General features: G+C 32.9%; 1 protein-coding gene across 3 annotated transcripts in view; it reads left to right on the top strand.

Annotated features, from left to right (window-relative positions):
- LOC115878572 (exonuclease mut-7 homolog) overlaps positions 1-14,501 on the top strand; it is an 86,644-nt gene that overhangs the window by 59,359 nt on the left and 12,784 nt on the right. For all 3 annotated transcript variants that reach the window (XM_030895106.1, XM_030895115.1, XM_030895126.1), the window contains 2 exons: positions 11,458-11,586; positions 11,650-11,875. In XM_030895106.1, the coding sequence (XP_030750966.1) occupies positions 11,458-11,586; positions 11,650-11,875 (355 nt within the window). The remainder of the gene's footprint in view (positions 1-11,457; positions 11,587-11,649; positions 11,876-14,501) is intronic.

Here is a 14,501-nt window from a genome sequence, read left to right as displayed (position 1 = left end):
CTAAAGTTTATTTATTGATCAGTTATTGTGTTGCAATAATAAAAATTATACTACCTTATACAGAGTGTCTAAAAATTTATTTTAAATAATTACTAGCTTTAAACGGCAATAACTTATTTAATTTAAATGGAACACCCTGTATATTTTATGAAATCAGATGCACAATTTTATTATCTATCAAATTGTATTATACCACTTCTTACCTATTCCTTCACGTTTTCGTAGAAAATGCATTTTCTTATAATTTAGACCTCATTTATCAACATACCCATGGAATATTGACATTTTAGATTGTTTTTAAAACAACAAATGTACAAAATCTACGGGCTAGTAATATTATCGTTTTTAAAACGATAATATTACTAAACCCACTATATATGCTAAAAGAAAGCTATTTAAATCTTTATAAAAGAGTATACCATTAATTAATTATACCACCAGTATTTCCGCCCAAATACTACTTAACTACATACTTAATTGTGTTCGTTAATAAATTATTCTAAATAAATGTGGATTTGAATCAGAAATAAATATAATAATAAGTTATGAAAATGAACGTCTCTGTTGTTATAAATAAGCATTTGTCAAAAAATTAAATATCATTTTTAAGGTGTTACTTTTTACCACACTGTCTAATACACATACATGATTCAGTTTTTTTAGTATTTGGAGCAATTATTATTAATCAACGCAAACAGTCAATTAATGTATGTTGTAATTTCTAAGGGAAACAATATTTATGTCGCACAACGGCAACACGGTGCCCCTCCCCTGAAAGTAGCGTGGCGTCGTCGTCTCGAGGGACGATCGGCGACGGACAGATAGATTTTTTTGTTTTTGTAGGCGGCTGACAAAACGCCGCATTCCTCATTTTTTTTTGTACTGTTTATTTTTAATAAACACTTGTTTTTCGATATCTTGTTTCATTTGGAAACACTAGTACACATCTAAAAGTTATATACAGTCCACTAACAAAGTGTAAACATATTTTGGTCCTTCGAGCCGGATCTTTTGTCATTAAAAGCAATTAATGAAAGTTTCGGTCGCCATTTTGTGTGCATAAGTGCCTGCCTGCCTGCCCAGAAGAAGACGACAAAGTGAGTAATCCTTTATTTTCCTAGTTTCCCACATTATTACCGATATACTTGATATCCTTTTACAGGGCGGTCACAATTTGTGCACGTAAATTATAGTCTTTTTTAATCGCATTTTATTCAATCGCTAAATAATCATGCAAGAATTAGATAAGCTAATTCGTAAGCGGGGTAGTATTAAAGCAAAGGTCACTATTTTTTCTAAATTTATCGACCAAATATTAGCTCAATTTCCGGACTTCCTCATCACAGAGCTTAATTTATTTAATGAACTAGAAGAAAGAATTGAACGATTTGCATCTGTACTAGACGAATTTGAACAAACACAGATGGAAATTGATCAATTTTCGCCCGATATCGATGCACAATTTAAAGAAAGGGAGAATTTCGACCGGGAGTTTCATTCCGTTCTGGGAAAAGCAAAAACGTGTCGCAACAAATCAGCCGTCGGCGCCACCGATCCTAGTTATTCGAGCGAAGCGGGAGGTAGTGTGCATTCCGTAAGATCTGGCACCGGCGCGGGTTTGACTAGTAACATAAGGTTACCAGTAATTGAATTGCCTAAATTCGATGGCAATTACGATAATTGGTTGGAGTTTAGAGATTCATTCGATTCTTTAATTCACCAAAATCAGACAATCAGTGACATACAAAGGTTTCATTATTTGCGTGCAAGTTTATCTCGCGGTGCCTTAGAGATTATTGCAAGTCTAGAGTTTTCGAGTGACAATTATACGGCAGCCTGGGATCTAATTTGTAAAAGATATAACAATAATCGCATTTTGACACAAAACCATGTTAAAGCATTATTCAACTTAGACAAGATAAGCGAAGAGTCTGCATTCGCACTTAGAAAAATTATAGACAATGTAACAAAACATCTTAGAGCTCTTAAAATCCTAAAAGAACCCACGGAAAATTGGGACACTTTGATTATTCACTTAATATCTACAAAATTGGATCCCGTTTCTCTTCGGGAATGGGAACAGAAAAAGTCATCCTATGACAAACCCAATCTCGAAAACTTGCAAGATTTTCTAAGGGATCGCGCCGATTTTCTAGAATCGTTGAACACTAGGAAATTTTCTAAAAATAAGGTAGAATCAAATAGAACAAGATCTTATTTGAATATGGATGTATCTTGTCCTGTTTGTAATTTAGAACATCACATTCAAGACTGTGCGGATTTTCTAAAATTAAGCGTCAACGAGCGTATTAATCGCGTAAAAAGGAAAAGGCTGTGCATTAATTGTTTGCGACCGGGACATTTAGTCAAACAATGTCGTTCCAGCTCTTGCAAAACTTGTAAAGGTCGTCACAACAGCCTTTTGCATTTTTCTGACACTACCAAAGATAGTCAAGAAAAAGAGAAATCAAATTCGGAAAGTATAGTTTGTTCCGCACAAAACGCCATTTTTAATAATCAGGTTTTGCTATCAACAGTTTCCGTTCGTATATTTGATAATAATAACAAAATGCATATAGCACGAGCTTTACTAGATTCAGGGAGTCAAAGTAGCTTTATTACTACCAGTTTCGCAAAAAGATTAAATCTAGATTTATCGCATATTGATATAAAGGTTTGTGGTTTAAATCAAGCTGAGTCAGCAGTTAAACACAAAACTACTTTGGTAATTCATTCATGTCACAACAATTTTAGTACCGAAGTTTCATGTCTAGTAGTACCTCAGATTGCTGGTACATTACCCAACTTTCCTGTTGATTACAATTCTTTGCAAATTCCTGGCCATTTAAAACTGGCAGATCCAGACTTTTGTAAGCCGGGGAAAATAGATATTCTTTTAGGCGCTGATCATTTTTGGCATCTCATATGTGTAGGGCAAGTAAAACAAGCAAACCGCGGCGCTATTCTGCAGAAAACCAAGTTAGGATGGATCATCTCTGGTTCTGTTAGTTTAAAGTCACCAAAGATTGTCCAGTGTAATTTCTTAACTAATTTTAATATTGACAAACAACTCTCTCGATTTTGGGAGATCGAGGAAGTTTCTACTTCAAGGCCCTTGTCCCAAGAAGAAAAAATTTGTGAATCACATTTTGTAGAAACGGTTCGTCGAACCGACTCCGGTCAATTTATTGTGACGATTCCTTTGAAGGAGGATCCAGAGGTTCTTGGAGATTCGTATTACAACGCGAAAAAGCGACTTTTATCTTTAGAGCGTAAATTTAAACGTAACCCGGAGTTTAAAAAAGATTATGTCAAATTTATAAACGAATATCTCGCGCTGGGGCACATGTCAAAGGTCGGTGATGAAGATTCGCGAAAGTCATATTTTCTACCTCATCATGGTGTTACTAAGGAGAGTAGCCTTACTACCAAGCTACGCGTAGTCTTTGACGCTTCATGCGTCACTAGTTCTGGCTATTCTTTGAATGATATACAGAGATTGGGAGCAACTATTCAGCCCGATTTATTCTCTGCTCTTATTCGATTCAGAAAATATAACTTCGTTATAGCGGCAGACGTGGAAAAAATGTACCGCATGTGCTTAGTAAATCCTGATCAGCGAAGTCTGCAGCGCATTTTATGGCGCGAAAACCCTGATAGTCCAATTGAAATTTTTGAATTAGCAACTATCACATACGGAATGTCAGCAGCTGCATTTTTGGCCATAAGATGCCTACACCAAATTGGTTTGGATTGTTGTGATGAATCTCCAGTAATTTCTAACATTATCAAAAATCATTTTTATGTCGATGATTTTCTTAGCGGAGGTGATTCCATAGATGACGCTATTTTTATAGCCAATGAGGTAACACGATATTTGAAAAAGGGTTGTTTCAAGTTAAGAAAATGGATCTCTAATTCTCCGGAAGTTTTGGCGCACATTCAATCCAACGAAAAATCAGATATTATTGATTTCGGCGCGCGTGAAAATTCAAAAACGTTAGGTTTAATTTGGAATGCTCAAACCGACAGCTTAGCTTACAGTATCAATGATTCTACAAGTAAAAATGTCACTAAACGTTCAATTTTATCAGAAACTTCACAGATTTTTGACCCTTTGGGTCTCTTGAGCCCTTCAATTATCATAGCCAAGCTAATCCTACAGGAATTGTGGTCCGAAAGGTTGTCGTGGGACGAAAGTCTTCCAAATTATTTGCACAGCAAATGGCTACAATTTTATAACGAGTTAAGATCATTAAATAGTTTAATAATCAAGCGACAGGTCACATGTTCAGATTCAAATGCTATTGAGATTCACGGTTTCGCAGATGCATCAATGCGTGCCATGGGGGCATGTGTTTATGCAAGAGGTAAAAATAGTGATGGAGTCTTCGAAATCGAGTTGATTTGCGCGAAGTCAAAGGTTGCCCCCCTTAAAACACAAACAGTGCCTCGTTTGGAACTGATGGCTGCACTTTTGTTGGTGCAACTTGTTGAGAAAGTCAAAACTTCATTGAATTCTTGCATAGAGCGTGTAGTTTATTGGTCAGACTCCACAGTAGTTTTAGGTTGGCTCAAAACCGAACCCCATCTTTTGCAAACATTTGTAGCCAATCGCGTTGCAAGAATTCAAGAATTCACAGAGGCGCGGAATTGGCGACACGTACCAACTTCTGAAAATCCTGCTGACACAGTATCTCGTGGAGTTATGCCCAAAGATTTAGCGGTACTTGATCTCTATTGGAACGGTCCCACTTTCTTAAAACGTGATGAATCTACTTGGCCACTTTTGCCTGACTTGCAAAACGAGCTTCCCGATTTTAAAAAGACCGTGCATTTACATGCGGAGATATCAAATCCGTCATTTTCGCTTTTTGAGAAATATTCCGATATATCTAGATTAAATCGCGTTATTGCCTATTGCTTAAGATTTAAAGAAAATTGTTTTAAAAAAGGGGCTAATAAACAATATGGTCCATTGCTCTGCAAGGAAATCACTAGTGCTTTGTTTATATTAGTAAAGATCTCACAACGTGAATCGTTTCAAGATGAAATAAATATTTTAACTAAGGCTCCGAATAAACTCAAAGGTACAATCACAAAGCTTTCGCCGTTCTTAGACGATGATGGCATAATAAGGGTCGGTGGCAGACTAAAACACTCGGTTTTACATTACAATAAAAAACACCCCATTTTGCTGTCAGCAAAACATATATTTACAAAACTTCTTTTCAAGCAAGAACATGTAAAGTTACTTCACGCGGGACCGCAGCAAATTTTATACTCTCTTCGTGAAAAATTTTGGCCCTTATCAGGTCGTAGCTTAGCCAGAAAAACCGTCCATGACTGCGTTAGATGTTTTCGGGCAAAACCGCAAGTATTAACTCCACTTATGGGAAATTTACCAAAGAGTCGAATAAATCCTGCTCCACCATTTTATATAACAGGGGTCGATTATTGTGGGCCATTCCTGATTAAAGATAAAAAGGGCCGTGGCTGTAGAGTAACTAAATGTTACGTTTCTCTATTCGTTTGCTTTGCAACCCGTGCTATTCACCTCGAGGCGGTGTCCGATCTTACAAAAGATGCATTTATAGCAGCTTTAAGAAGGTTTATTGCGAGGCGCGGTAAACCTTATCAAATGTATTCTGACAACGGCACGAATTTTGTTGCTGCTAGTACGGATTTGAAACCTCTGGGTGATTTTTTAAAATTCAATGCAAATAACTTAACAGGCGAAATAGAAAGTGAAGGTATTATTTGGTCATTTATACCAGCACACTCTCCGCATTTTGGTGGCCTTTGGGAGGCTGGGGTAAAATCCACTAAGCATCATCTCAAACGAGTTGCTGGAAACGTGAAATTAACATTCGAACTCTTAAGTACGCTACTTGCACAAATCGAGGCCGTGCTTAACTCTCGTCCCATCTCTCCTTTATCATCCGACCCATCCGACCTTACTCCTTTGTGTCCCGCTCACTTTCTCATCGGTCGCCCTCTGACTACGGCTGCTGATCCAGACCTGTTAGAAATTAAGACGAATCGACTAGACCAGTACCAACAAATTCAACAGTTGCAACAGCACTTCTGGCGGAGATGGTCTCTCGAATACATATCAGAGCTTCAAGAGCGTCAGAAGTGGTTAAAAAGTGAGAGGCCTCTTCAAGTCAACGATCTCGTGCTCATCAAAGATGACAATCAACCTCCAATGAAATGGTTACTTGGCCGCGTCACTGCTGTCCATCCAGGGTCCGATGGAATTGCTAGGGTAGCAACCGTAAAAACATCTAATGGTGTAATTAAACGCTCGTTTGCGAAGCTGTGCCCTTTACCTGTTCGCGTGTGAGCGGTGTGAGAGTGCTATTTACGCTATTATCAAGTTCATGTGCGCTATTGACGCTTACTAATTCAATTATGATTATTATTAGAGTAGTTAACAAACTGTCTAAGTATGTTTAAGTCTGTAATACTTATCCTTACTTACTTGTATATTTAATGTTCTTATTTTTTATTTTTTTTTATTTTATTATTGTTTGTTTTGGTTTGTTTATTATTCAGTATTTATGTTGAAAGCATGCTCTTTCAAAGCCGGGGGTATGTTGTAATTTCTAAGGGAAACAATATTTATGTCGCACAACGGCAACACGGTGCCCCTCCCCTGAAAGTAGCGTGGCGTCGTCGTCTCGAGGGACGATCGGCGACGGACAGATAGATTTTTTTGTTTTTGTAGGCGGCTGACAAAACGCCGCATTCCTCATTTTTTTTTGTACTGTTTATTTTTAATAAACACTTGTTTTTCGATATCTTGTTTCATTTGGAAACACTAGTACACATCTAAAAGTTATATACAGTCCACTAACAAAGTGTAAACAATGTAGTTTGAATACTGGAATCATATTAACTGGTCCTCTTTAACAAATATTTAAACAGTTTTTTTTATTTTTTAATGAAATAAACGAACTGCATCGACAATATTAGTATCTGTACTCTTTAAAAATTTGGTACATCTTTAAAAATAATCTAAAATGTCAGTATTCCATGGATATATTGATAACTGAGTTCTAAATTACAAGAAAATGCATTTTCTACGGAAACTTGAAGTGATATGTAAAAAATGGTAAAATACAATTTGATAGACAATTAAATGGTGCATCTGATTCTCATAAAATATACAGGGTGTTCCATTTAAATTGAACAAGTTATTGCCGTTTAAAGCTAGTAATTATTTAAAATAAATTTTTAGACACTCTGTATAAGGTAGTAAAGTTTTTATTATTGCAACACAATAACTGATCAATAAATAAACTTCAGTAACTATTTAGTATTAAAAACTTTGATACCCTCGGAGAAATGAAACCTTAAAATTTATACTGCAATTGCAGTATAAATTTTAAAGCTTCATTTCTCCGAGGATATCAAAGTTTTTAATACTAAATATTTACTAAAGTTTATTTATTGATCAGTTATTGTGTTGCAATAATAAAAATTATACTACCTTATACAGAGTGTCTAAAAATTTATTTTAAATAATTACTAGCTTTAAACGGCAATAACTTATTTAATTTAAATGGAACACCCTGTATATTTTATGAGAATCAGATGCACAATTTTATTATCTATCAAATTGTATTATACCACTTCTTACCTATTCCTTCACGTTTTCGTAGAAAATGCATTTTCTTATAATTTAGACCTCATTTATCAACATACCCATGGAATATTGACATTTTAGATTGTTTTTAAAACAACAAATGTACAAAATCTACGGGCTAGTAATATTATCGTTTTTTAAAACGATAATATTACTAGCCCACTTGTATGCAAAAAGAAAGCTATTTAAATCTTTATAAAAGAGTATACCATTAATTAATTATACCACCAGTATTTCCGCCCAAATACTACTTAACTACATACTTAATTGTGTTCGTTAATAAATTATTCTAAATAAATGTGGATTTGAATCAGAAATAAATATAATAATAAGTTATGAAAATGAACGTCTCTGTTGTTATAAATAAGCATTTGTCAAAAAATTAAATATCATTTTTAAGGTGTTACTTTTTACCACACTGTCTAATACACATACATGATTCAGTTTTTTTAGTATTTGGAGCAATTATTATTAATCAACGCAAACAGTCAATTAATGTAGTTTGAATACTGGAATCATATTAACTGGTCCTCTTTAACAAATATTTAAACAGTTTTTTTTATTTTTTAATGAAATAAACGAACTGCATCGACAATATTAGTATCTGTACTCTTTAAAAATTTGGTACATCTTTAAAAATAATCTAAAATGTCAGTATTCCATGGATATATTGATAACTGAGTTCTAAATTACAAGAAAATGCATTTTCTACGGAAACTTGAAGTGATATGTAAAAAATGGTAAAATACAATTTGATAGACAATTAAATGGTGCATCTGATTCTCATAAAATATACAGGGTGTTCCATTTAAATTGAACAAGTTATTGCCGTTTAAAGCTAGTAATTATTTAAAATAAATTTTTAGACACTCTGTATAAGGTAGTAAAGTTTTTATTATTGCAACACAATAACTGATCAATAAATAAACTTCAGTAACTATTTAGTATTAAAAACTTTGATACCCTCGGAGAAATGAAACCTTAAAATTTATACTGCAATTTCACAAAATTGAAAATATTTCAAAAATGTTAAGGTTTAAGTGTAATAAACCTTAATCAAATTTACCTTTATTTTAATCGTAGAAACTAAAAATGTAATAATATATAGGGTGTTCCATTTAAAAAAATACTACTTTGATATTTTTTATTTATTTGGGACACTCTGTATCTTGTAAAAATATTTTTAAATTGTAGCTCTAATAGTCCTTCAACGAACCTAAAACTTACAATTTGTAAATATTTAGTCGTTTAGCTACAATTCTCCGTGTCGTATGTGGTGAACAAACCTGTATATGCAGTCTCAATGACAGTATGAACGGACGTATATAGGTAGTTAGCAGGACGTATAGTAGCCAAGGGCGGCAATACAAAGTATTAGGGTAATTTTTACAATTTTTTTTTCTGTTTGTATACTTGAGTATTACAGATGTTTTCTTTAATATCGTTAGTTCTATTATTGTTATTAATGTTTATTAAAACCCGGACTCTGTATCGTTAGTCTTTAGCGTTTTTTTAAACCAGTATAGAGTATCCAATGCAGTTATAATATGACGTTACGACAATAGTCATCAAAACCATCTCGTCATATTAAAAAATATCGTCAAAAAATAATGATAATTAAAAAAAATGCAAATTGATCGTTATCAGTTTATTTTGCTCTTAAAAATTAACCAAAGCATGTATTGAGATGAATCAAAAAACAAAATACTCAGGAGACATAGTTCTGTCCGTAAAATTATATTTTAGGAAAATTTGCACACGAAATTATTGCACAGGGTGTTTTAAGGTTAAGGTAAAAAAACAACTCCACGATTAACCCTGTATAATATGCCATATACTAAAGTTCATAAAAGGGTGAGTTTACGAATTAAACTTGATATAATTATACAGGGTGGTGACAATTTCGATGCTCAACATTGGCATCTCAGAAACTACGAGAGATACGAAGTCGGTTAAATGGGACAAAAGTTGCGTAATTAGAACTTTGACACACACCTATGAAGAAAACCCCGGTACCTTGATTAGTTTTGGATTTATGTCAAAAAATGAAAATAAAACCTTTATTTTAAATGACAATATCTTCAAAACTATTGTATCTATTGCAACGTAAGTTGGTAGTTTTATATTTTTGACCTCGGCCAGTTAAATGCCGTTTTCAGAAAATTTCTAAGCCTAGATTTCGCACTACAACAGCCAAGTTTTTGTTTTCTTATGGCCGCCATTCTGAAATTTTACACTATTAGATAGAGCGAAAGAAAGTCTATACGGTGGTATATAATTTTTACTCATTATTATGGAAATTCACTAAAAATATATATTTTTTTTTAAATTCGCCTAAGATCAAGTCTGTCTTGGAAATCCAATTGACACTTTATATGTCAGCAAGTTATTTTTTGTTTATTCTATTAAGTGGCAAATCTGGACGCACAAAAATTGTGTAGTAGAGTTCAATACAAGGCAATACAAGGAATTGTAATAAAATTACTGTCTCATACCCTTTGAACTTTGTTCAGTATATCACCAAATCAGCATATTTGTGCTCTAGTTTCTCTAATTAAATGACGATTTTCTTTTGCATAATAATGTCATTTTTTTTCTTTTAAATGTATCAGAATTTGTAAATAAACATTCATCCGTCCATAATATTTTTCTACAAAAAAGGGGGCTTTCTTGAACACTTTCCCGAAACCATTTGCAAAATTGTAATCTTCTCTTGTGATCACCAGCATGTAAAAAAATGTCAATTTGGTACACATTTAAATTTTGATATTTATTTTTTTTGATAATTTTCCCTACTACATAAGAATCGCTTATACAACACTCGCGACTTATTTTACGGCTAGAAGTTTCCGGACTTATTTCAATCTGAGCTGTCATATTAATATCATTAAGCCTTTTAAATATTGTCTTCTTTAAATATCTTGTTTTTTAAAGCTACCAGCAACTGCTAAATTTCCTTGCGAAAATAGTAAGATAAGGCTGTGTCCTTTTAGGATACAATGTTCTATAAATTGCGCATGCTATATCGGAAATTCTATTATTTTTTAAGTAAACATACATATCTCGCGTTTCATCACTTGTAAACATATTGTTGACTGTTAATACACTTTACACTATCTATTATAAAATTTTGTGTCCAAATTTGACACTTAGTAGTGTAAACAAAAATTAACTTGCTGTCATATAAAGTGTCAATGGAATTTCCAAGGCAGACTTGATCTTTTGAGCGATTTTTTAAAAAATCTATTTTGTTTAGTGAATTTACATAATAATGAATAAAAATTAGATACCACCGTATAGATTATTTTTTGCTCTATCTAAAAGTATAAAAATTCAAAATGGCGGCCATAAGAAAACAAAAACTTGACCGTTGTTGTGCGAAATCTAGAAGGCTTAGAAATTTTCTGAAAATGGCATTTAATTGGCCGAAGTCAAAAATATAAAACTATCAACTTACGTTGCAGTAGATAGAATAGTTCTGAAGATACTGTCATTTAAAATAAACGTATTATTTTCATTATTTTTGCCATGAATCCGAAACTAATCAAGATACCGTTTCTTCATAGGTGTTTATCAAACTTCTAATTACGCAACTTTTGTCCCATTTAATCGAATTCCTATCTCTCGTAGTTTCTGAGATGTCAATGTTGAGCATCGAAATTGTCACCACCCTATATACAGCTTGCTTAAAAATTCATGAAAATAGATAGATGATGCATTTTTTTTGCATCTGAGTGTATTAATGACCAGTACAATAATTGGGTTTCAATTTAACTCATTCCCATTTGTAAATTTTCTTTTTACAGTTAAATGGATACGTTCCAGCCGGACACTGTCTTAATGTAAATTCAAATCATGTTGACGAACAATTGCAAGAAGTATTAGATTTTTACAAGGTTAAAGTGACGAAAGATCACGTTTTCAGCAGATGTCAAGTGAGTTACTCTTAAGCCATATTCGTTTTCTTTTCGACACGACACAAGGGCGTCAATTTTTAGGCGTGTAATGGCAATAGTTTCGTAAAGGTGCCTAGAGAAACGATGTTAGCATTATATAACGTCACCACACCAAAATTTGGACCGCCATGCTATTTTGAGGATGAAGCGTCTGGCTTAACTTCTGACGAAGATTTCGACGATTTTACGGGTTCTGCATATTCGGAACCAAGTTATTCCCCATCGAGAAGTTTCGGTAACCCTTCGGCCAACCGAAAATGGGAAATACGTGAGTATAATTTAGTGTAATCATTTGAGGCATTATCACCGCATTTATCCATTACTTCTCCTGGATAAGCCAACCTAAAAATTGAAGTAAATCAACCTCTCGGTCGGCTCCGTGATGAAAGAAAAATCGATTCAAGTTCAAGTTCATCGATTTTTTAGATTTCCGACAGGTATACCGAGCTGCAACAAGTCAGTTTTAAAAAGACTTAAGTTCTTAAGACTTAAGACTCGACCGCAGCCGACCGAATCTTCCTCGTCCAGCCTAAGTCGTCACATCTTTAATATTATCAATATTTTTTTACTTATTATACAGATATATTGAGATATTAATACTGCATTTTAATAAAGTAGGTTTTAATATTCCATAGATGTGTTAAATAGTCCTTTCACTACTAAATTATAAGTCGGATACTATTTAAAAAACATAAGTTCTTTACAATATGGCAACACCGATATATAATACGGCTGTATTAACGCATTTTCTTAGTTTGTAGTCCTTAAGTGTTTATTTTATTTACTTTTTCTATTCAAGAACTATAAAATATGGTTCGCCAGTGCCAAATTTGCAAGAAATTTTACTTAAATAATCCATTTAAGTCATTAAACGACTGTCGACGGGTAGGCAACTCTCAACTTACCAATTGGGAGTCAGTGGCGTTGTTGTAGAAAGGCGCTTATTTAGATAATATTTTAGTAAAATGTAAAATCTGATTTTTTTATTACATAATTATTTATAAAGGTTTTTGTAACAAAATCGTAATTATAACCCTGTTATTATACATAATAGATAAATTATATTAGGCATCGGTTAAAAAATTAATATTGTTTTTATTAAAAATATTATTCCGGTTTATTCTAAAACTATCTTCAGAATCTAAAATAACATACAAGAATTTTAAAATGATATTACATTATGAAACAATATTTTTTAATATACCTGGTGCGTCTCAAAAGTGGCTCACTCCTATAACTTTTTTATTTTTTCAGATAAAAAAAACATATTGTTATGTTAGTATGACATAAATTAGGATTGATTAGCGTATTTAATTGTTTTTGGTCTCTTCCTGTTTCACTGGAAATGACTACAACTTTTGATTTTTAAATGGCACTCTCGGTATATTGCTACTTTATTCGATAGAAAATGACACTCTGAATAGAATGACATATCATATGTCAACTTTTGACATTGTCGCTTAAAAACAAATCGTATTTTAAATTTCAATCCAGGGTGCCATGGCGGTGTTAAAAACACTAACTTTTAATCAAGAAGCATTTGAAAAATAGTTTTGATCGTCTAATGTTTTTCGTGTCTTGTCTAGGCCGGTTAAAAGATGCACAAATCGTGTTTTTAATCATATGTCAATTTTTTCAAATGGAATTAGCATATTTGGAAAAAGCATTTTTTATGAATATATTGATACCACACACTTGGTATTTCGAATCAAATTGTTGTTATGAACCGCGTGTTACAATTTCAATTAGACGAGATAAGCGAAAATGACAACAGTTGACATATGATATGTCATTCTATTCAGAGTGTCATTTTCTATCGAATAAAGTAGAAATATACCGAGGGTGCCATTTAAAAATCAAAAGTTATAGTGATTTCCGGTGAAACAGGAAGTGACCAAAAACAATTGAATGCGTCAATCAATCCTAATTTATGTCATATACTAAACATGCCAAATCTTGTTTTTTTTATTTGAAAAAAAATTATGGGGGTGAGCCACTTTCGGGACGCACCCGGTATAATAAAGACAGTACCGAGTTAAATAAAAGTAGTGTTTTTATTTTATCCACTTCCTAAAAGTTTGATTTAATGGAACAGATTTCTGTTTTCTCTCATTTACATAATAAGACATCACTTACCAAAAAAAAATACAACAATCGTAAAGTTTTTTCACTTTCCCTGTCGCCGATTCTATTATATCTATAGAATAGATCCTGTTTTGATTAATATTAGGGTTGTAAATGTTTGACTAAAATTAATAATTTATTATTAATTTCAAAAATTAAATACGTAATTTTGATTATTAAAATTTCTTCAATAACATGTATTTTATTATTTTTATCGTTTTTGGACTCTAAGACGTTTTTTTCTAAAATTTTATTTAACAACCCTCTCCTAAATCTTAATAAAATATAAAAATGTTTAAATACGATATATTTTTAATTGAATTGAATTATAGCTTAGAGTTCAGGTCAGGTGTACTGAGAAACGAAATACAGTGTTGCATTTCTCGTCAGAGTCGTCAGGGAACGACTTAGAACGACCGTTACGACGGAGTAGAGGTGGGAAGTTTAGTTCACTTTACTGATTTCCATCTTTCAATCTCGTTCACTAAAGTAAATAGTTCAAAAGACTAGTTCGTTTAATTCATTTAGAACACTGTTGATCGAGATGAAGTGCTCTTTTACCATCTTACGTTAGATGGAAATTCGCCGGCTAAATATTTAGTAATTGTTGATGATATATTCATGCTATACAAGGTGTCCCAGAAATAAGTGCAAGTATTTTAACTGGTAGTACAGTTCAACCTCAGAAACACGCCTATGAGGTTTTTTCGCGAATTTTTTTTGTAAATTCGAAATTTTTGGAAATTTTTTTGGATTTTTGTTTAGTTTTT

Source organism: Sitophilus oryzae, unplaced genomic scaffold (assembly GCF_002938485.1).
Source record: "Sitophilus oryzae breed Bouriz unplaced genomic scaffold, Soryzae_2.0 scaffold_1063_pilon_pilon, whole genome shotgun sequence".
In the NCBI taxonomy this organism is placed as follows: domain Eukaryota; kingdom Metazoa; phylum Arthropoda; class Insecta; order Coleoptera; family Curculionidae; genus Sitophilus; species Sitophilus oryzae.
Note: the sequence above shows the minus strand (reverse complement) of the source record. Positions and strands in the feature narration are given on the sequence as shown.